This window comes from Elgaria multicarinata, chromosome 17 (genome assembly GCF_023053635.1).
Source record: "Elgaria multicarinata webbii isolate HBS135686 ecotype San Diego chromosome 17, rElgMul1.1.pri, whole genome shotgun sequence".
Lineage (NCBI taxonomy): Eukaryota > Metazoa > Chordata > Lepidosauria > Squamata > Anguidae > Elgaria > Elgaria multicarinata.
This window is the reverse complement of record NC_086187.1, coordinates 18,600,045-18,622,814: the sequence shown is the minus strand read 5'-3', so window position 1 is coordinate 18,622,814 and position 22,770 is coordinate 18,600,045. Positions and strand designations below refer to the sequence as shown.

The 22,770-nt window shown below is 44.7% G+C and overlaps 1 protein-coding gene across 1 annotated transcript; it reads right to left on the bottom strand.

Moving 5' to 3' along the window:
• Positions 1 to 3,828: 3,828 nt before the first annotated feature.
• LOC134410324 (acyl-coenzyme A synthetase ACSM4, mitochondrial-like) lies at positions 3,829 to 20,803 on the bottom strand. Its single transcript, XM_063143530.1, has 13 exons — positions 20,586 to 20,803; positions 18,517 to 18,727; positions 17,710 to 17,923; positions 17,062 to 17,205; positions 15,874 to 16,030; positions 13,972 to 14,051; positions 11,825 to 11,948; positions 11,556 to 11,636; positions 11,360 to 11,461; positions 10,440 to 10,567; positions 8,033 to 8,132; positions 5,656 to 5,775; positions 3,829 to 4,110 (listed from the first exon to the last, which is right to left on the bottom strand). The coding sequence occupies exons 1-13, from the start codon at positions 20,784 to 20,786 to the stop codon at positions 4,024 to 4,026; spliced, it is 1,749 nt and encodes a 582-aa protein (XP_062999600.1). The 5' UTR covers positions 20,787 to 20,803; the 3' UTR covers positions 3,829 to 4,023.
• Between the last annotated feature and the right edge of the window lie 1,967 nt (positions 20,804 to 22,770).

Sequence of the window (22,770 nt, the reverse complement as noted above, 5' to 3'; positions counted from 1 at the left end):
GCACAGGTGGAGGCTTATAGATACGTACAGGACCGGCCCTACCATTAGGCAGAATGAAGCAGTGGCCTCAGGCAGCAGATGCTGAGAGGTGGCAGCAAGGTGTGAGAGGAAAGAACAGTGTGCCAAGCAACCTGTCCTATGCACCCTAAGTTAGCCAGGTGCTTTGTAGGTGCAGTGGAGGACTCTGTCCCATTGCCAGTGTTGAAGAACGTTTCAGTTGCCATCCAGTCAGCTTTTGTACATGGAATGGGAAGGGGCACCATTTTGTTCCTTGCTTCTGGCAGAAAAAATGTCTTGGTCCAAAGCCAGATAGCATGCACAGAAGTTAAAGTATCTGGGCCAGACATTCAGTTGTCCAGTGCAAGAAGTGGTATGAGTTTGCCCATCGTGACTTGCGTTGGAGCTGTTAATCTTTCTTGGTTATCAATTAGTAATATGTAATCTGATAGGTTGTAGAACGGAGACTTGTACCCAAGTTAATCAGTCCTTCTTTGGACTCAGCCTCCACCTTGTCTTATATGAACTGGCCAGTATCATGCCCACCTCAATGGTCAGACCAATCTCATATCTAAAGTCCAAATCCAACTGTTATTCATTTGTAGTTAAAATATCTTTTCCTTACCTGAACTCAAATATAGTTGGCATCCTTTTCAGACATACAAAGGGTTGTATCCAGAAGACCTAGTCATACTTAGAATGGTAGACCCATTGAAATCAATGGAATGTTTGTTAGAATCATGGAATAGTAGAGTTGGAAGGGGCTTATAAGGCCATCGAGTCCAACCCCCTGCTCAGTGCAGGAATCCACCCAGTTTGTAATTCATTAGCCACGATAGTAACTGAAGTCCCATTGATTTCAATGGGTCTTCTTTAACTATGATTGAATTTGGAATCCAGCTGGAAAAACTATCAAAGAAATGTAAGGGAAAGTTTCACCTTTCAAAAATGGAAGGCCTCAAGACCGGATGCTATGTTCGAAGTTCCAAAAGTACATGAAAGAGGATATCACAAGTGGGGCTGTGTGAGAAATTATTTCTGATCAGGATTTTCCTAGTTTGCACCACCTGGACTAGGGATGTTAAAGAATCACATGAGCAATGGAATCAAATGAACTTGCATTTCGATGCATTTGACTCACGAATTCCACGCCGGACTGGCTTTTATTGAGTCACATGGATTATGCAGACTTGCAGACTAGTTCTCCCTCACCCTACTCCAAGTTTCTAGTCTTACGATTTCTCTTCTCCAACCCCTTTTCTTGCTATTTCTCTCCCTCATCCCTAGCCTTCGAGTTTAATGGCTAAGCAAAATGTTTTGGCAGCTCCCACATGTGGAAGTAATCGTGTCCCTTTGTGACTGATGGCTCAGGTTGCTTAGGAATGCAGTTCTCCTCTCTTTCTTGTTATACTGGTCAGTATTACAAGGGGTCATCCCATGAAGCGGAAAGGTGGTAGGTTCAGGACAGACAAAAGGACATCCTTCTTCTGTCGTGTTTTTCAGAAAGCTCCTGCTTTTGATGGGAGACAAATGACAGGGCCTGCTAGGTAATCCACAAAGCTTTTATTAAGCAGCAAACATCTCTCCTACCTGAAGAGAGTCTAATCTCTTGGAAACTTCCCCCTAGGCAAAACTATGCAAACTAAGCAAGACAGTTGTCCGACCAAGGAGTACAGGAAGCCCCTTCCCGAACGCCCGTAAATTTAGAGAGCCTGGTGTGGAGGCAGGTTCTGGCACAATCCTAATCAGACCGACTTTCTCACGCCTTCCTTCTGCTCTGTGTGTTTTAGCTTCCGGCAGACCCTATCATCAGCTAGTTTGTCAGGGTGCTCTTTGGAAGAAAGCTCACTTCCCACTGAGTGTGTAGGATTTGGCCTTGAGGAGATAAGCTCTGGAGAGGGCTGACTCCCAGCTGGGGAATCACCCGTGAGAGCTTCCTCCCCCACTGGTACAGGCTGGCTGGTGTCTGGCGCCTTCTCCTCTACGTCCAAATCTGATTCTGATTGATTACTTGAAACACCTTCTCCCAAAACAGGGGCAGTAAGGTTAGACATGACACCTTCACACAATGCACAGATGAACTCTTTCATTGATACTGTTTAATTTTAATTGTACAATCGCAGGCATGTATAATCCCCAAAGAAGCAACCAAATCAATTTTAAAGGCAGACGGAAAGAAAATAGGATGAAGTAAAATAAATTGTCACAAAACAAAACAAGGATAGCCATGCTGATCCATGAGGAGGAGAAAAAAAAATCCAAAATCCATTGTTGAGTAATAGCTGAATTAGGACCACTGAAAATTTCACAAAAGTGTGCAAGCTTCTGAGTTCTACAGAACTCTTCATCAGATTGGGTGGTTCAAAAAGCAGGTGACGGGGGAAGAAATAGTAAAATCCCAAAATCTGGCCACATGGTGCATCTATGAGCGCTGTAGTTATAGATCAAGTCTCAAAATGTAGATGCATGTTCAGGCAGGAAAAAGTCCTACAATCCTTAGCATTCGCCAGCCATGCTGGCTGGGGAACGTTGGAAGTTGTAGTACTTTTTCCTGATTGCATACTTAGTCGTTGGTAGGTGGAACATGTATCTGATCATTACGGCTAGCAATGCATTTTGGGGAGAGAGTCTGATGGAATGGCTTTTGATGGATGACACTTGATGGAAGGAGGAGTGTAATGGTGGCCCTATCCCTTGCTGCATCCTGATGGAATAGCTTAGTCATCAATCTATTTCCAAGACAGGAACCGGGTCCAGAGCTCTGCCAGTGGATGGGTGTGGCAGAACAGGAGACGATTTCAATTTCAATTTGGAAAGAGAAAGAGAGAGGGCGGAGTGAGAGGGTGAGTGTGGTTGTTTGTTTGTTTTAGCTGGAGAGCTTTTCTACACGAGGCTGTTAAGGAAAGGAAAGGAACCTCTCATGCAAAGCACTTGAGTCATTACTGACTCCTAGAGGGACGCCTGCTTTCGCTGACGTTTTCTTGGCATACTTTGTAGCGGGGTGGTTCGCCATTGCCTTCCCCAGTCGCGGTTACCTTTCCCCCAGCTAGCTGGGTACTCATTTTACCGACCTCGGGAGGCTGAGTCGACTGCTTGAGTGAGAACCAGCTTGAGTGAGAGAGAACGAACTCTCCGTGGGGAGAGTTTCGGCTGCAGTAACTGCCACTTACCACTCTGCGCCACACGAGGCTCAATGAGGCTGTTAATTAGCTATTAATCCACTGTATCTACTTTTGGTTTCATCACAGAATTGAGATCTTAGCACTAGTGTTTCCTTTCCTGCTTTCCCACTAGGTGGCACTGTGGTAGAGTGCAATAGTGCCAATGGTCTTTAAAAAATTGCTGAAAGTGCTCTTTAGGTACGGAAACAGAAGTGGAGGGTCATGACATTGTCTAAAACCCCATAAATAACCAAGAGTAGGGAATGTTAAGCCACGATGAATGACTCGTCTTTTTGCTCCCACTAGGTTCAGCTCATGTATTTGTAAATTAACAAATGTTTGTTATTTATAATTTATTTATATGTCAGATCGATAGCCTGCCTTTCCTCCAAGGAGCCTACAGAATCTTACATGATCCTTCTCCTGTGAGGGAGGTCGGGCTGAGAGTCAGTGATTGGCCCAAAGTCACCCAGTGAGCTTCCATGGCCAAGTTGGGACTAGAACCCTGGTCTCCTGAGCCCCAATCCAACACTCTAGCCATTGCACCACACTGGCTCTTATATTGTAAAGATGCTGTTCAACTCATGCGCTCACTCTCTCATTGAAATGAAATGAAACCTTGTAGTGTTGTCCTGGACTTGTGCTTGGCACCTAACAAGGGATACATCAAGTTCACGTCCTGATTCCTATTCAGTATATATCAAACTCATGGCCCTCTGTCCTTCCTTTTAATGTATAATCTCCACCAGCTTTAATCTGAATGTTTAAAGTCCAACCAAGAAATATGTCATCCTGATCTCAGCAGCCCTTGAAGGATGTCCATGGAGTTGAAGAAGCTGGCGGTCATGCAGATTCCCTTATCGTGTTAGATCCATCCCCATTCTCTGTCCCTCAAGACATTCCTTTTGATTTTCCCTATGGCTGTCTTTGGTAGCTCTTGGACAAACTCCATCTAGAAAACAAACAGAAAAGGGGTGTGATCTCTCCGACTCCATTCATGATGACCCATGCAGCAATGGCTATTTACTACAGTGTGAAAACACATGGTTAAGGGCCTGGCTCAGAACACTTAAAGTCTGCATGGCCTTGCCCACACAGTGGCGCAGGTAGGTAATTTTAGACCCTGGACTTTATGGTCTTATAGGAGATGACATGCCCCAGCTGGAGGAATCCAACTTCAAGGAGGAGCTAGAGCTCCCATAGATGAATGGCACTAAGGAACCACTCATGTCAGAAGACCTGGGAGCTGGGGAGATAACCGCCAATCCACCCCTGTAGGAGGAGAGAAGTTCTACCTCTGAAGTGGAGGCTGGGTGACTACCAAGCCCCCCAATAGCATTGTTGCCTCAAGCGGCAGGGCAGTAAGCCTCCTTTGAGAAGAAGTGCTCAATTACCAAGGAGGACTCCCCAAGAGGAAAGGTCTCCTTGGGAGCAAGACCCTCTTCCTGAGTAGGAACATTACAGCTGAGCCCTGGGTGAGGCTCAGGAAGCTCTGGCTATATAAGCCTTCAGTTTGATGCTTGGTGTTGCTGGAACAACATTGTTCTGCCAGCTCCAGTACCTTGTATCCTATTCCCTTCCGATTTATCCTCTGTGCGACAGACCTTTGGACTTCTGACTGACTCTGCCTTTTGAACTGTGTTTCTGCTTGACTACTCTCCTGTGTTTTGACCTTTTGTTCACCTCAGACCTCTCCTCTGGAAACCACCTCCTTGCCTGGTAATACTGTGCTTTGACCATTGCCTTTATCTCGACCACTGCTGCCTTAGCCTAATCCCATACTGGACTGACACCTTTATGCTTGCCTGCTTAATTGACTCACCCACTGGCTTTGCTCCTGTGCTTGTCTAACATAGAATCTGAACCAGCGAGAGCAGCATTGGGATGGAGTGCTTTCGATGGACATGCACATTACTTCAGTTCCATTTCTCTTCTCCCCCACCCACCTGCCATTCCCAATCCAGCCCTTCAGTGTTTCTAATTTGCCCCTCTGGGGTTCATCAGATGTCCACACCCCCTTCTCCTGGCTCCACCCCATTTTCCCCAACCAACACCAACTCTAAAATCACTCCACTGGCTGCCAATTAGTTTCTGGGCAAAGTATAAAGTGTTGGTTATAACCATTAAAGCCCTACACGGTTTGGGTCCAGGTTACCTGCGGGATCACCTTCTCCCATTCAATCCGCCCCACACACTCAGGTCCTCTGGGGAGAATTTACTCCAGTCATTCAAAACTAGGCTGACAACTGTTACCCAGAGGACCTTCTCTTCTTTGGCATTTTATGTCAATGTGTGGCTTCCTATGGTTAATGAAAGGATGTTTGAGCCACATCATCTGTCCTTTCCACCCCATCTATGAACATCTGTCAGGGATGCTTTAGAGTGGATTCCTGCATTGAGCAGGGGGTTGGACTCGATGGCCTTGTAGGCCCTTTCCAACTCTGCTATTCTATGATTTTACGATTCTATGATCTCTTCATTCCCTGGCAATACTTGCCTTCCTTGGGTATTTGTATGGAGCAGTCACTTTCTTGACATATTCCTGCAGCTCAAGGGTTAATTTTTCTTTGTTTTGTAATGCATAGTCTGGAGACAAGACCACAAATGCCTTCACCACCTAAAAGCCAGAGTTAGCACAAATCAGCAAGCACACATGTACACACTATTTTAACACCAGCATCTCATTTTGGTTCAAGCTCCACAAAGTCAGGAAATTGGAAGTCAAGGCTAATGCCTTAACAAATGTGCCCTGCAATCAGTAATGAGATGGCTGAAATTGAACTCCTCCCAGCTACCCACATCTTTCCTTGATCTTTCAGACCCAAATCCACATGAAGAGGATGGAGTGCCTGGGACCAACAACCCCCCCCCCCAATTGTCCTGGTCCTGTATTGCCTTATGAAGCATCTAACCCTTACTGTATTGCTAGAGGAATCCTCCAGTGTCGTGTACTAGCTCCAGCTTTCTCTGGAAGATGAATGAGGCAAAGGGCTAGGCAATTTACAAAGCTTTATTGCAAGCAATAAACACTTCATAAACATAAACTAGGCACCTTCTGTGAAACTCTCCCTTAGGCAAAAACTATGCAAACTAAGCAAGACAATTGTCTGTTCAAAGAAAAGAAAAGGCTTTTCAAATATTTATAACTTCAGGTGGTTGATGCGTGGGCAATTTCTCATGCAATCTGTCCACCTGTCTCTTTGCTGCTAAATTCGCTGAATGTTTTAGTTTCCGGCGATTCTTAGCATCTAGTAAGGTTTCTGAATGCTCACCCCTGGAAGTTGAGACTGTGTCTGAATCTATTTCTGATTGATTACCTGCATCACCTGCTCCCAATACAAGAGCAGTAGGGCTATACGTGACATCTAATGTTTTGACCCAGGCCTGTTGGTTGCTTCTAAGCAAGTGCAATTTGTGACATTGCACACCAACATTACTTATCACTGTTAAGCCATCAGCTGTAACATTGACTTTCTAGCTTTTCAACTACTCCTGAAATTCCCTAAATTGCAACGGAATGTCTTTGCATAAGGTACATAATAAATAAATAAATATTATGACCCTCCCCTTGCTGCGTAAGAATGCTGCAATGGGAGGGTCATAATATTTATTTATTTTGTTGCTTATATTCCATCTTTCCTCCAAGGACCTCAGTGCAAAGCACACAATCCCCACAGCCACCATTTTATCCTCACCACAGCAGGAGTAAGTCCGACTGAGTTCAGTTGAGCTTGCTCCTTAGTGAGTATACTTAGGGCTGCAACTTCCGTCTGAGAGATAATGATTGGTCCAAGATAGGTCACCTAGTGAGCTTGTCAGCTGAATGGTGATATGAACTTGGCTCTCCTGGACTCTCCAGATGACCACACCCCCTTTCCCGCAATCATTGGGTGTTTTCCTGGCTTTCAAACAGTTCCCTCCCCCCATTCTAAATATTGAAATGCCTCTCCTGAGGCTTATAGCTTCATCACACCAGGGTTATACTGTGCAATCACTGTGAATTGTGTGCAAAGGACTCTGAAGTTTTCCTGTTTATAATCTGCTTTGACTGTGGAGTACTCCCAGGCATCCTGCTTTAATTGTGCTTTAAAGCCAAAAGAATCAACCTATTTTGCTACCTGTTTAGGAGCGAATCATTTGTTGTTCTCTGAGTGGCCACTGGGGGCGCAGGAGGAGGATTTGATAGGTTGAAAGTACAAATTAAACAAATGTTTACATCTGCATAAGTTTGAAAGATAAAGACATCAAAATTGGCACAGTAATAGATATTAAGGAGAGCTTTAAGCACACCAAATTTGAATCGGATTGGGTCATCCGTTGATTTTTTACATTTCCCCCCTTAAACTATTTTCCTGGTATGCAAAGGATCTTAGGAGTGCTGTTGCCCGGGGTGTGATTTAGCTAGCAACAATGATAATGAGAGCTTTACGCTGTAGGGGATAATTCGAGGGAAACAGGTACATGGGATGAAGACTTTAGTAAGCTCTTTAAGCTAAAATCTGCTCATAGTTTTGGCCATGCTCCTTTGGCTCCGCCTCCTTGGCTTTAGCCCCACCCACCACCATAATGTGGCTCCTGAGAGCTTCCCTGAATTTGGATTCAGCCCTCAGACTGAAAGAGATTGAACACCCCTGCTTCAGGAAACGCTGGTTCCTGTTGCACACATGCTGAGTCCTGCAAGAGCAATTGAACCCACAGAGGTGCAGCACTAGTGTTGGATGCTGCCCGTATTATTGTTTCTGCCTTCAAATCATCGGGAGTTGGAAACCCTTCCCAAGCCACTGGAAACCACCCAGAAATCTACCGGTAGATTCTGAGCTAGCTTCTGCCCACTGTTGGTGGACAGGAGCTTGTGTTGAAATTCTTCTCATTACCTCTTTTCTGAGTGGGTCTGGACTGCTGACCACAGCGGCTTCTGCAACTGCTGGATGTTCTAAAAGTACACTTTCTACATCAAAAGGTCCGATGCGATACCTAAAAGAAAAGCAAATCGAAATCAGCCAACCTTGGGGAACTCCAAAACATTTTGAGGTCTACTTTCTGCTCTCCTTTGGTATAAAATACCAGTGGCTTATTATGCCAGTGCAGAATTAGTTGCGTTGGGCTCTGTGGCATTACCCACATTTCAATTCCCTTAGGTATGTCTGATGAGTATGTCTAGAGAGTGTGGAATGTTGGACTGAGTGGGTGTGGCTAGTGATGCTGTGGAAAGGGGGAGGAGTCTATATATATGGGGGAGCTGAGTGGTCTGAGGGGTTCGGTTGGTGATTGGGTTTGGAGGGTAGAGGTGCTTAGCGGAGTGATTTCTTGTCAGGAGTTGTGTGAGGAGTGAGTGGAAATAAGATCATAGGGACTAAGAATTGTTATTATTAGATCGGTTACTACCAGTATTATTAAGAATAGGCGGGATTGGAATATAATTCAAAGGAACTAAGAACTGTAAACAACAATAAACATTTTCTTTATTTTGCAACCATAAAACCACGTGTCAGTTTGGCTGTGTCTCCTGCTCTATTGGTTCATAAATAAACACATTACATTAAACCTTCAGCCTGCTATATTCACAGAGAAGCCTTTTCCAAATCCCCTTACCTTTCCCCTCTGCTATAAGGGAAAGGTTATACTTTTCTTTTTACCCCTTCCTCAGGTATTTAAGTGGTGGTGCTTAGCCTGAGGGAGAGGTGTGTGTGTGTGTGTGTGTGTCAAAGCTTTGTGTGTGAGGTGGCAGGCTCCATTCAAGGTACTGGACAGGACTGGTCCTCATGTTAGAATGAGGCAGGAGGGAAGGATATTGCACTGAAGTAAGATTCAACTGCCAGTCTAGTCAGCTTTCCTTGGAATGGGGGTGAGGTGCCATCTTGTCCTTTTCCTTAGGGAGCAAAACGTCTTGGGCTGGCCTTGGTACTGGCAATTGTTGGCAAGTCTAGGGCCACAAGTCACTTAATCTGAAGTCAAAAGGTTAACATGTAGCAGAGTGAGATTTATTTGATTTATTTATTTATTAAATTTATATACCGCCCCAAAGCCAAAGCTCTCTGGGTGGTTTATAAAAGTTAAAAACAGTGGACATTAAAAAAGCATACAAAATTTAAAACCATCAAAAACATAAAAACAACAGTATAAAACAGTATCCATTTAAACAACAACAGTTCTGGGGTCCGTTAAAAAAACAAACTAAGCATATGTTGTTAAATGCTGTTAAATGCCTGGGAGAAGAGAAAGGTCTTGACCTGGTGCTGAAAAGATAACAATGTTGGCGCCAGGCGAGCCTCATTGGGGAGATCATTCCATAATTGGGGGGCCACCACTGAAAAGGCCCTCTCCTTTGTTACCATCCTCCAAGCTTCCCTCAGAGTAGGCACTCGGAGGAGGACCTTAGATGTTGACTGCAATGTACGGGTAGGTTCATGTCGGCAGAGGCGTTCCGCCAGGTATTGTGGTTCCAAGCCGTGTAAGGCTTTATAGGTTAAAACCAGCACCTTGAATTGGGCTCAGAAATGTATAGGCAGCCAATGCAAGCGGGCCAGAATCGGTGTTATATATTCGAACCTTCTGGTTCCAGTTATCAATCTGGCCGCTGCATTTAGCACAAGCTGCAGCTTCCGAACAGTCTTCAAAGGCTGCCCCACGTAGATGGCATTGCAGTAATTTAATCTGGAGGTTACCAGAGCATGGATGACTGAAGCTAGGTTATCCCTGTCCAGATGGGGATGTAGCTGAGCCACCAAACAGAGTTGGTAGAAGGCACTCCGTGCCACCGAGACTAGCTGAGCCTCAAGTGACAGAGATGGTTCTAGGAGAACCCCAAAGCTACGAACCTGCTCCATCAGGGGGAGTGCAACCCCATCCAGAACAGATGGGAGGGGAATGCTGGGATGTTTGTTCTGGCCTTTTCCTGTCTCTTCTCATCTACTTCCTCCTGTAAGCAAGGCTGACTAAGAAGCTGTTTTGAAGCCATCTTGTCTTGAAGTGTAATACTCCTAGTAAAGTTTGTTTCGAATCCACTACTCAAGTGTTTTGTCTACTCCTGTGGCTACCCACTGGGAGCTGATTTGTACTACAGGGATCACCTCCACCCATACGGACCCACCTGAATGATCAGGTCACTGGGACAGATCCTGTTGCAAATCCATTTTCCACGAGAAATGTGGCGATGCATTAGGAACCAGGGATGTTGGAGAGGGTTACAATTCAAATAATCATATGAATGACAACCACCACAACGAAGTGATGCAAGAAAGACAGACAGACAGAAAGCCAGCCAGCCAGCCACCAACCCACCCTGAAGAATTGATGATATCATCTTCTCTTCCAATAAACCAAATGTATCCTTCTTTATCCATCACTCCTTGGTCCCCAGTCACGTAAAAATCCCCTCGTTCTGTTGCAGCTGTTTTCCCTGGGTTATCCTAATGGAAGCATTGCAGGAAGGTGGAATTAGCCAGGGTATAACTCAACCACAGCCCATAGAACAGGCATGTTGAACCTTGTTCAGTGGTGGGATTGGCCAGAGGCAAAAGGGGCAGGGACAAAATACATTAATAATAATAATCCTTGGATTTATTGCTATGGGGGCTGTTATGATGACAAACGGCACTTCAAAATTTACCACTACACCACTGCTTCCAAGCACTCAGTTTGTCTCAGGAACATTTCTGGGTTTTCCCAGAGGTTTACTTTTTATTTTATTTTTGGAGGGGGCAGGCGGGGGAGGAGGGCTCAGAAAAACCTGAATTACAGATGTCCATCACTAGGAAATCCATTCCATTTATGGCTTGATGGAGTTCTGTGGCATGGCAGACTCAGCTTGCATTTGCAGGCAGAGCGGCGTGTTTTCCCCGAACTCCGGCGCGTTTTTTGCATATTGTTTTTTGGAACGAGCCACAATTCACGCAAATAGAGATTTGTGCAAAATTCACCCGCAATTTGCACAAATTAAAAACCACAGAAAATCTGCAAACTGGCCTGACTTATTGCAGGCTGCGTTGGGCTCTGCAGCTGAAAATGGACCAAAGTCTGGGTGGGCTGAACCCATAAAATCTTGTCAAGCTCCACCCCTTAAATGGATACCTCCCACATCCCTAACCTCTGCACAACCAAGGGGAACCTCAACTGATTCACCCATCCCTTTTGAGCATGGTGTCTTCAAAAACCCTATGAATTTGTTAGGGTTTCTTCAAGGGCAGAAGAAGGTTTCTTACTATGTAGCGAGAGAACAGGCCAAGTGGTCTTTTGGGCTTCACTCTGATTGCTATTTCTCCTTCTTGTCCAGGAGGCAGAACGTTTGTTTCTTCATCTATGATCTAGAAGAAGAGATATACACCCCTGCATTGTGGCTTGTCACAAGAGGGAAGAATTTTAAGACCAATACAAGCTAGAAAGATGGCATTCACCAACCTGAACGTCGTACGGTGGAGACGCCTTCCCCATTGAACCGGGAATCACCTTCATCCCTTTGAGAACCGAACAAATGATACCCTGTTTCAAAGAAGAGTATGATTTTGAAAGGAAAAGGGTTGGGCAGCTTCCATTTCTCACCCACGGATTTGGGGACATATGTAGCTGGATCTTATGCATGTTTCCACTAATTCAATAGGAATTTCTCCCAATTAAGCATGCATAGAACCAGAAATATATTGAGCCATCCATCCTTAATGTAGACCTACTGTTTCTGTCTGTCCATACACTTCGTAGATGTCCAGCCCTGTCTTGTTTTTCCACTGTTCCATCACTTCAGGTTTCACTGGTTCCCCTCCACTTATGCAGTGTTTCAGGCTCATGAACTTATAACTGAATGTGGATGTACAAAATAAGAGACCTTTAAGGAAATGGAGACTGGCCTTCCGGGGCCCGTTATACACACAACATCAAAAAAGCTCCACCTGTATTATTAACAAGACTAGAGAGGTTTTTGAAGTTAGTGGGAAAAGGATCATCGAATGGATGAAGCCACCATTGCAACATGGCTGGGTAACTCCATCCTGGTACATGAGCATAGATGTACATGCTGAACAGTGCCAGCTCCAGGTTTTTGATGGCCCTGGGGCAAGACATGCTCAACAGGCCTCTTCCCTCAGTGAGTCTACCTTCTCATCACCACTGCTACCCACTCATGGATGGTTCCTCATCCTCTAGCTCATCACTTGCTACCACTTGCTTGCTTGACAGGCAGAATGCCAGTGAGTAGGTAGGCTGTAGCATCTCCTCCTTCTCACCACCACCACCATGGTCTGGGCCAGAGCAGGTGAACAAGCAGGCTGCAATGGTGAAGAGGTGGGACAATGCCTAGGGGCCCTTGTCTGTGGGCACTTGCTTCGGTGTGAACCCCTAGCAGTTGCCCAACCATGCCTACCTCTGATCCCGGTCCTCCATTTTTCTGGGTTGCATTTGGATGGATTGTACTCTTGATACTATCAACTGGAGTAAAATAGGGTCCAAGCACCTCCCCAATCCCCATGATCCTTCCACCCCACATCAAGGACTTGCCCAGCTCCTGCTGCCCCTTTCCCACTTCTGTGACCTAGCAATGGTAGCTGCACCAGTGGTGGTAGTGGTGTGGATGTGTGTGGATTTCCCCCACCCTCCCTGTCCTTGACATCTTGTACCCTACTACAGCCTGGGAATAGGTGTTAGGGAGCCTGGGACATGTTGCTTCCAGGGTGCCTGAAGTCTAGCCAGAAGATGCCAGGCACCTTGGGCGAAAATGACTTTCCCCAGGTACCCTGGACACTCCTGTAACAGCACTGGTATAGTGGAATCAGGGCTCACAGGGAGGCAACATTAACACTTGTTTGCTTAGCAGGGATGCTGATTTCCTCTGCCACCCGCTCTCAGAATTCCCGATGCCTTCTGAGCTTAGCTCCACTGTAGCTGGGTGGGAAATGGATTTTCCCAGCAACGGTATAAGGTTGTGAGCTATCCTTATTGCAATGCTAAGTTTTGGGGGTTGGCTTGGTTGTGAATGAACAGCTAAGACTAGGGACGTCAGGTAGATTCCTGCAATGAGCAGGGGGCTGGACACGATGGCCTTGTAGGCCCCTTCCAACTCTACTATCCTATGATTCTATGAATACATCCAAGGGGTGGAGCTAACTAAGCTTTCATCAACTCAACCCTCCAGCCTTCACCTTGTTTCCTGTGAGCTGGCCTGGCTCGATTTGCATTGACTCAGTCCAGTTCACAGGTTTCCATATATATATGTTTTAAATGCATAAATAGAAATGTGCACCCATAATTGGCACAACTTGAGGTTGTAATTTGTGTCATTTCTATTGATGCGCTCCCCTCCCCCCGCATTGAAAAAGTGCAGGGATTTTGGGAAAAACCTGCATCTGAGCTCATCCCTAATTAAGACCCATGAACTACTCCTGGCGGAGATGAAAATGGCTGGAACTGGTTTGTTGATATGGATTGACGCAGCTGCTGGCATTGTTGGGCTCTCCTTGGGGGCATGGCTATGAAGACTATTATGATGAATGCTTCGCCTCAAAATTTACCACTGCGCCACAGCCGTAGCAGTGGTAAACAGACCCCAGAGAGGGGAGAGCAAGACAGGCCACCCTTCCTGCCACCACCGTGGCAGGTGCCAATGGGAAGGAGCTCTCCCCCAGCTCAGAATGCAACCGGAGAGGGAGAAGACTTCATGGGTCATAACGTTCGACATGAATTGGAGACAAGCATTACAAGTCGCCAAGGTTTGTATTTTGAACTAGGGAAATTCCAGTGTCAGCAATGTTGCAGACAGTGGGATCTGTTAACAGGCAAATGCTTATTGGGGGGGGGGATCCTTGTTCGAAAGGAACTTCCAAGATACCTGGCAAGGTCGTTCTTCACCAATATGCGGAACACGGTCGGAATAGCCAGGAAGGTGGTGATGGGAAATCGGGAAAGAGTCTAGTATGTAAAGAAGAAGAAGAAGGCAAGCAAAGTTTGTGCATGAACTACACCATTTGATCACAGATAATTCTGGTCCACTTGAAATGGCTGCCTATATGTTTCCAAACTCAATTCAAGGTGCTGATCTACAAAGCCCGGTATGGCCCAAGATTGCAATACCTGACAGAGCACTTCTCCTGGTATGAACCTACCCATATGTGGCGTTACACCCCACAAGTCAGTTCCCAAATGTATGTCTGCAGTTTGTAAGTCTGTGGGTTTTAGAATGTTGGCCTGAGTGGGCGGAGTTAGAATGTCTTGGGAAGGGGAGGAGTGATATATAAGGGAAGGACTGAGGGGATTGAGGGGACTTTTTAGGTCCTCTTAGAGTCTTTAGTGCTCTCTGTGTTTAGGGTACTTAAGTTCTGGGAAATTTTGGGGTCAGTGTAGAGAGTGGTGCCTTTGGAGTGTGGTGTGCACATAGTTGATGTATATTAATCAATACTGATAATAAAGAAAGTTCAAGATTGATTGTGTGAGAAAAAGGAAAGTGGGCATGTGAAGGAGTGAAAGGATTGGATGAAAGGTTTCAAAAAGGGTTTTAAATGTTTTATTTGAAACAAAACTTGTGACCTTCTAAAAATAAATTTTAATTATTTGGTTTTTAACTACTACAAAAATCCCACGGGTCTGTTTGGCATTTATCATTTGAAGTTTACACATTTAGCACCCACTCTGACAATCATTCACCTCAGCACATATAACTCACAGTGTTTTATTTTATATATTGGTATCCTTCTCCATTTAAACCCATTTCTCCACATAGTTTGGAGGAAGGTGGTTTTTATCCCTTGCCTCAGGCGTATCAAGCGGTGGTGCTTGGCTTGAGCAGGGAGTAGCCGCGGCCGGGCCTGGTGTTCAGAGCCTGTGTCGTGGCACCTACCCATACACTGAGATCAATATCTGAGGTCCTCTTCAGAGTGCTTCCTTTGAGGGAGGCTTGGAGGACAGCAGCAAGGGAGAGGACCTTTTCAGTAGTGGCCCCTTGACTGTGGGATGCTCTCGCCACTAAAGTTCACTTGGCGTCCACATTGTCAACTTTTCAGCACCAGGTCAAGATCTCCCTCTACTCCTAGGCATCTGAAGGCATGTGAAAGATGGTCTTTTTATGTATCAGTTGGTTTTAGATAAGGTCTGACTCCATACTGAAGTTTTAGTTGTTTTATGATTTGGGGATCTGTTTTAGTATTTTAATGGGAATTTGTTTTTAGCTAGTTTTTGTAAACCGCCCAGAGAGTGGAAGGAAGGAGATACTGCTGCTGAAGTTGTGCAACTGCTCCTCACCAGCCTTTCTTCCTTTGCTGCTGGCCTGCATGCCTCCACAAATCACAGCTCCCTGTTAAGCGGGGAACTCGGCCTGTTGGAGTCTCACATGAAGAAGCTGATGCATAGACATAATAGTGGGGAAAGGAATCTCCATTTGATTGCATTTCTATAAGCTTCTGCTCCATTTGCTCTCATATACTTCTGTTATATCAGCGGTCCTTCCCTACAGCATACATAGCAGAACTATTAATCCAGAAAGCTCAGTTTTATCAAGTTTTGAGCTCAATGTAACTGGAAAGGAGATTCTCATTATGCAGGAACCCAATGGGCCAAAAACTTGCTTCCTAAATATTTCCAGGTCATTGAGCATGAATGTTAAGAGTGTTGTGGGCATTCTCACAGAAATCTGCCAATTCATAAAAGGTGTACCATAGCCAGTCATTTCCCAGAAGCTAAAGTGGTGAAATTAAAAGAAAAGTAAGTTGCCCAAGAACCTAAGCATGGTTCTTCTTACATTTGGGATGGTTGTTGGTTCTGCTTGTGGCAGGTTATGTACAAAGACGCATGACCCAGAAACCCACGGACCAAAAACAGATCCCAGGGAAGCCACCACCCAGCCTGTGTCCACAGTGCACCACATAACATCTGACGGGGTTAGATCCAACCAGTATCTAATAAAAAGAGGAAAGAAAATTTTTGATAGGCAATTGAACTATGCAACGAAAACTCATGGAGAAAATAGTTGCCAAATTATATGCTTTACTATATGATTGTATTTTATGGTTTTAAGTTTGTTTTGTGAACTGCCCAGAGAGCTTCAGCTATTGTGTGGTAGAGAAAATGTAATAAAATAAATAAATATGATATGATATAATATAATATAAAATAAAATATTCCATGGTATTAAGATCGATTTGTCATACTCAATGGTTGACAAATTATACTCAATGGTCAACTAGTTATACTCAAGAGTTGATAAGTTAAACTCCCTATAAAAAAAGGGTCAACAATTCACACTCAATGATCGGTGTGTTATACTCAGAGGTTGATGAGTTAATACTCAATACTATTAAGGTCACGAACCATACTCAATGGTTGACAAAATTATACCCCATGGCTGGCAAGTTATACTCAATGGCGTTAAGGTTACAAGTCATATTCAATAGCCAAGAAGTTATACTTCGTGGTATTAAAGTCAACAAAATCGACTTGATGATCGGCAGGTTTTCTCAACGGCGTGATGTTTTTCTTTAAAAATAAAATAAAAATAAAAGTATTGCATTTTTTACCCTGCCTTTCCTTCAAAGAACTTAGGGTTACCATACTTGCTGCCCCATCCTTATCCTCAGAACAACCCTGTGAGGTAGTTTGGTGAGTTAATGATCTGAAGATCACCTACTAGGTTTTGTAACTATAAGCAGAGATTTGAACTCAAATCTCCCCAATCTGTCTTTAGCATTTTAACAACTGGCTCTCAAACAAACATGCTATAAATCATGTAACATTGGCTCTCCGCCCTCCCTACCCCCAGCAGCTGCTAAGCAGAGGTATGCTGCCCTTGGATATAGGGCTTCCATTATTCTCCCCAGAATTATCTAATTTGTCTCCCCAAGAATTCACTCATAGCAATGAACTTCGACATGCAGACTTTGCTGAATCAGCTGCATACATCATTCAGTTTTCATAGAACCTCCATTCGTACCTTTTGTTGATGATCGGCCTGAAGCCAAAGCTGCCTTGGGAATGCTCCGCCATTTTCGGAGCACCTGAGGTTCCACTGGTGAAGTAAATAATCATTGGATCTTGCAGCTTTGTTTTCACACAAGTGTGGTCAGCAGGTGCCTCTCTGTGGAGCAAGAAACATCACAGGAGGAGAAGGCTATCAATAGCTACTAATGATGGCTACTTCCAGTATCACAGGCAGTATGCCTATGTCTATGAATTGCTGGGGAACATGGGCAGGAGGGTGCTGAGACACTTGTGTCCTGCTTGTGGGCTCTCAGCTGGTTGGCCACTATGTGAACAGAATGCTGGACTAGGTGGACCCTTGGTCTGATCCAGCAGGGCTCTTTTTTATTTTCTTGATATGTAGCATCTGGGCGGAGTCCTCCAATTTTGCTTGTCTTCCCCTCCATGTTTATTTGGCACTTTGTATGAAAATCGCACACTGTAGAGGGATCTCCAGGCAAGAAATGTGTAAAATTGGCTAGGGGTGGGGGCTTAAACCCACCCCACCCTCCCTGAGGAAAGGTAAGTGTACCAGGGGGCAGGCTGTTTCCCCACGAATTCTTCCCGGTCCTCACTTGGGTCCTACCATTTTGCCACTAGGCACACAATGAGGGATGCTCACTTGAACAGTCCATTGAAGCTCAGCCACCCGTCCCTCTTGCCTTCCTCCGACGATACCATCATTTTAGTTTGCAGGGAGCGACACTGGTCTGCAATGGCATCCACCGCAGGCGCTAAAGCATCTGTGGTGATGACGCATTTGGCCTTGGAAGCCTGAAGTCGGTACTGAATGTCTTTAGCTGTCAGCTGGGATATTCCGGGGATAAGGATGATTCCTACAAGAGTAATAATGATATATTTTAAGACAGGGATGGCCCTGTGCAAAGCAGCGCTAGCCAGTTCCTGTTTCAACATCTCTTCCTGAGCTGAGAAACCTTTGGAGGGACCTGGCCGTTGAGCAAGTGGGAAGAGGGCTCAGAAACTGGCCATTGTATGGTTTCAACTGTGCAAGAGACACTTAGATGCTTCCTAAAATAAGGTTATATTTTAGGTTATTCCTCATTCCTTTAGTCTGTTTTGGACCCAGGAACATTATAGTTCTGGTCACTTTAGATGGAAACTCGCTTTGATGCAGGAAGCACCATAAATGATCTGAAGGGGCTTGATTCAGCTCAGGCTTTGGGCTTTAGGGATGTGCATTTCCCTCCTATTGCACATCCCTGCTATCCATTGCACATCCTGTCCATTCTATCCTTCCCAATCTGATTAAAATTGTTTTAAGTCAAGGATAAAGAAAGGTCAGATGAATCTGCCTTAGAAGAGCGTTCCATAATTTGGGTGTCAAATCAAGAGCTCTCCTGACCACCCCTACTTCCTAGTCCAGTTTTCCATTGTATTCTGTAAACTTTAAAGAGATTTTTTTATTGACCTGTCCTTATGCAAGCCACGGTCAACAACCACCATTCCGGGATCCGGGGAAGAACAACCAGAATCCTGTCTCCCCTACGGAGGCCACAACGGTCTGAGAGTATATTGGCCACTTTCTTGGACAGGATACTCAGCTCCTCAAAGTTCCATCTCACTTCTCCGCCTCTTCCATTGATCCACCACAGGGCTGGATTGGAAGCTCTCTTTCCATCCTACAAAGTGAATGCAAAGAAATGTTTAGAGTCCGTTAGCTGTCAAATTAGCTGTTCCTTTAGTGCCATTTTTTTCTGTTTAAAACTCAAGTGCTTTTTGCTGGCTGCTAGATGTTCTCAACCAATTAGGGATCACATACCCAGCATGAAGATGTCATGATGCCACCATGCAGTCAATCAGATGTGATTACAAGATGACATCACAAAGCCCATTCAGAGCAAAGGCAATGGTGCCTGCCCTCACTCTGAAAAGGTGAGCACTTCCGCTCTAGATGGCTTTTCTTCTTTTAAAGATTACCGAAAGGGAGGAGATGGTTTTGTGCAGCCCATGAAATCTTTGGCGGAAAGCACCTCCCTTCTTTGACTCTGCCCAATTATTTTGTGAACTGCCCAGAGAGCTTCGGCTATTGGGCGGTATAAAAATGTAATAAATAAATAAATAAATAAATAAATGACTACTCCCAACACCTCTGACCATTGGTTATGATGGCAGGGGCTGATGTTGAAGAGCCCACAATCATGTGTGCATTAGTGCATTAGATCACTATGGTGTAGACACCATGGAACATTTTAAGCACGGCAGAAGTGGCTTGGTTGAATTTCTATTGCTTTATGAACTATCATCTTGTTGCATAAGTTCGTAGGCTTGGAGTCTGCATTTGTCTAGCTTGTAACATTCTGATGTATTGCGCAAACGTTCTTGAATGTTAGCACATAACCCTTGACAAAACTGAATTGCATGACCCAATCACCATTTTGCTGGTGAGCAACATCCCTGTTTGTGTCTCTCCAGGGTTTCAGACAGCCGTCTTTTCCAGCCACGATCTGGAACCTCTAGCGAGTCAACTGGAGAGTTCCCACATGAAAAGCATGAGCTGTGCCACAGAGCTAAGGCCCTCCCTAAGGTACGTATGTCATATCAAAGCAAACTATTGCTCCATCCAGCTCAATAAGTTCTATACCGGCTCAGTGGCTACTCTCCAGGGGTCCCCCCCCCCAGCTGTACCTGGAGATGCCATGGATTCCATCAAGCCATGTCCCTTCTCCGATAACATAGAGCATTTCCTTATACTGGTTCAGAATCATTGTCTATCCCAGCTTTTCCCAACATGGTACTAACATTCAAAGCCCTTAAACGGCTTGGGGCCAGGTAATTTGAAGGAATGCCTCCTCCCATATGTACCTGCTCGGACCTTAAGATCATCCACAGAGGTCCTTCTCTGTGAGCCCCTGCCAAAGGAAGTGAGGCAGGTGGCTACTAGGAGCAGGGCTTTCTCTGCTGTGGCACCCCGGCTGTGGAACGAGCTCCCCAGAGAGGTTCGCCGGGCACCTACACTGTACTCCTTTCATTGCCAGCTGAAGACCTTTTTATTTTCTCAGTATTTTAACACCTAATTTAACTTAAATTTAAACTTTGCTGTTTTAATTCCATATTTTAACCTATTTCAATTTCTGCTGTGTGGTTTTATCCTTGTTGTGCTTTTTATATTGTATTTTGTATTTGTGTTTTTAGATTGTTGGTTGTTTTATTATGCTCTTATGGTTTTAATTTTTGTGAACTGCCCAGAGAGCTTCGGCTATTGGGCGGCATGAAAATGTAATAAATAAATAAATGACAACTCCCAACACCTCTGACCATTGGTTATGATGGCAGGGGCTGATGTTGAAGAGCCCACAATCATGTGTGCATTAGTGTGTGTGTGCACACAACCCCCATTACTGTTTCGAAGTCAATTTAAATTAAATCTTTGTTTATACTTTAAACACCCACATTTATTTACTGCCTTTTAAAAGAAATCTGAAATGAGATATTGATTTAGAAACAATCATCTGATCTGTATGAGGAAAGCAAGTGTACCTTTTCCATTTGTGACCATTTATCCAGTACATCGCTTGCAAAGTTAAAATACTCAGGTAGCTGTTGCTCTCCACGGCTTACGGCTTCATATTGTGCAAATATGGGAGAGCTGAGGACCCGGTGATGTCTGTGAAATGACCGCTGAGGCTGACCGGGTATCCAGAAAGATTTCAGAATCTGCAGTTTTAGTAAAGTTTTCATGTTGGAAAAATTCGATCTTGCCTTTAGTCAAATAAGCCTCTGAGGTCTCAGTCTACAAGGAGAGCAAGAGAGAAGACAACTGTTAGAAAAATTGTGGATCACAACCCAATTAAATCAAATAAAAAGGCATCCCGATGCAGTCCACCTCAGGTACCAAAAATCTTTTTGTACAAAGGTCCCTCTCCCTTGTCAATGTAAGAGAAAAGGCCCGGAACAGAAGTTTACATTTCATTTTATACAGGGGGGAAACATTGTATGCAAATAATTGGTTGCTTGCTCAGATCGTCACAGCTGATCCTCCTCCCTGTTTTCTTGAGATGCCCAAGTGGGTGAGAGACCCTATTGACTTTGCAAACTCCATTATCACATGATTCCCTTAGTAATGAATTCTGGGACCTTCCTGTCACGTATTCCATTGTCCTTAACTAATCCCTGTCCACCACTCCCTCCCTGGTTCGCCCCCTTGCAATGTCCCCTGGGACATTCCTGTCCCACCTTGCCTATGTGGCAGAAACCTTCCTGCTTCACCCAACCTTGGTGCCTGACATTCCTTTCGATGGGCGAGCTTCCCACCTCTTATTTCTCTCCCTGGTTTCCCACTGAGCTGTGGGGAAAGGAAATAAGAGGTGTGTGGGTGTGTCAAGCGCCCGGTGATTTAACCAGCAGCTAGAGTTCGTCCTTACCCCTGAGTAAGCGACCTTACCCAAATAGGTAAACGGGACTTTTCTCTCCTACCTGGGAGTAGGGGGTCTATTCTACTCATCTAAATCACTTAGAAATCACCCAAGGGTGGCATTTTGGGAAAGGGAAATGAGGGATCTTGGAAGAAGGACGAGAGAGAGGAGATGGGCGAAGGGAGTAGTGGGAAATCAGTTATTTTTCCATAACACAACAATTATAATTTTATTTATTTATTTATTTATTTATTTATTTATTTATTTATTTATTACATTTTTATACTGCCCAATAGCCGAAGCTCTCTGGGCAGTTCACAAAAATTAAAACCATGAAGAGCATAAAAACAACCAACAACCTAAAAACACAAATACAAAATACAATATAAAAAGCACAACCAGGATAAAACCACACAGCAAAAATTGATACAGGTTAAAATACGGAATTAAAACAAGGTTTAAATTTAAGTTAAATTAGGTGTTAAAATACTGAGAAAATAAAAAGGTCTTTAGCTGGCGACAGAAAGAGTACAGTGTAGGCACCAGGTGGACCTCTCTGGGGAGCTCATTCCAGAATCGGGGTGCCACAGCAGAGAAAGCCCTGCTCCTAGTAGCCCCCTGCCTCACTTCCTTTGGCAGGGGCTCACGGAGAAGGACCCCTGTGGATGATCTAAAGGTCCGGGCAGGCACATATGGGAGGAGGTGTTCCTTCACATAACCTGGCCCCAAGCCGTTTAGGGTTTTGAATGTTAGTACCAGCACTTTGAATCGGTCCCGGACCTGGACTGGCAGCCAATGAAGTTGTAGAAGGACTTTTTCAATGCATCATCTGTTTTGTTGTTCTAACTGAGTTGGAGATTGATGGAGAATGGTGCATGGTACTAACCTGCAACAGGTGGACGTTAAGGAACTGGACCAATAACTTCTCCAGAAGACCCCTGGAGAAAGAGCTTCTTTGCTGCTTCTGATGCCTTTCAGCCTATTTCTGGCTTAAAAAAAAATGCATGGATCACTCGGAGATAATTGTATTTGATGAGCACACTCTGGCCCCGTTTTGTACTTTCACAGTCAAGACATAATGAGGCAGTCCAAAGTATACACTGGAGCAAATCGCTGAATGCCAGCATCATCTAATAATTGACATAATTTGTAATTAGTAAAACATTACCCTGTACTTTCCCTTCTTTCCTCACCCACCCCCCTTGTAAGGAGGCAACTATATTAAATGAGCAAAAACAACAACAACACCTGCAATTGAGGCTACCTCATGTGGGTTCAAACTCCACAAAGCCGGGGAATTGGAAGTTAAG

Excerpts from the sequence above, each read along its gene's own strand:
- LOC134410324 (XM_063143530.1), bottom strand. The coding sequence starts at position 20,786 with ATGAAAACTTTACTAAAACTGCAGATTCTGAAATCTTTCTGGATACCC. Across the intron at positions 14,052-15,873 it reads AACCAACAACCATCCCAAAT|ACTCTTTCCCGATTTCCCAT; the intron begins GTAAGAAGAACC and ends TTTACATACTAG. Across the intron at positions 11,637-11,824 it reads TGTATGGACAGACAGAAACA|GGTATCATTTGTTCGGTTCT; the intron begins GTAGGTCTACAT and ends TCTTTGAAACAG.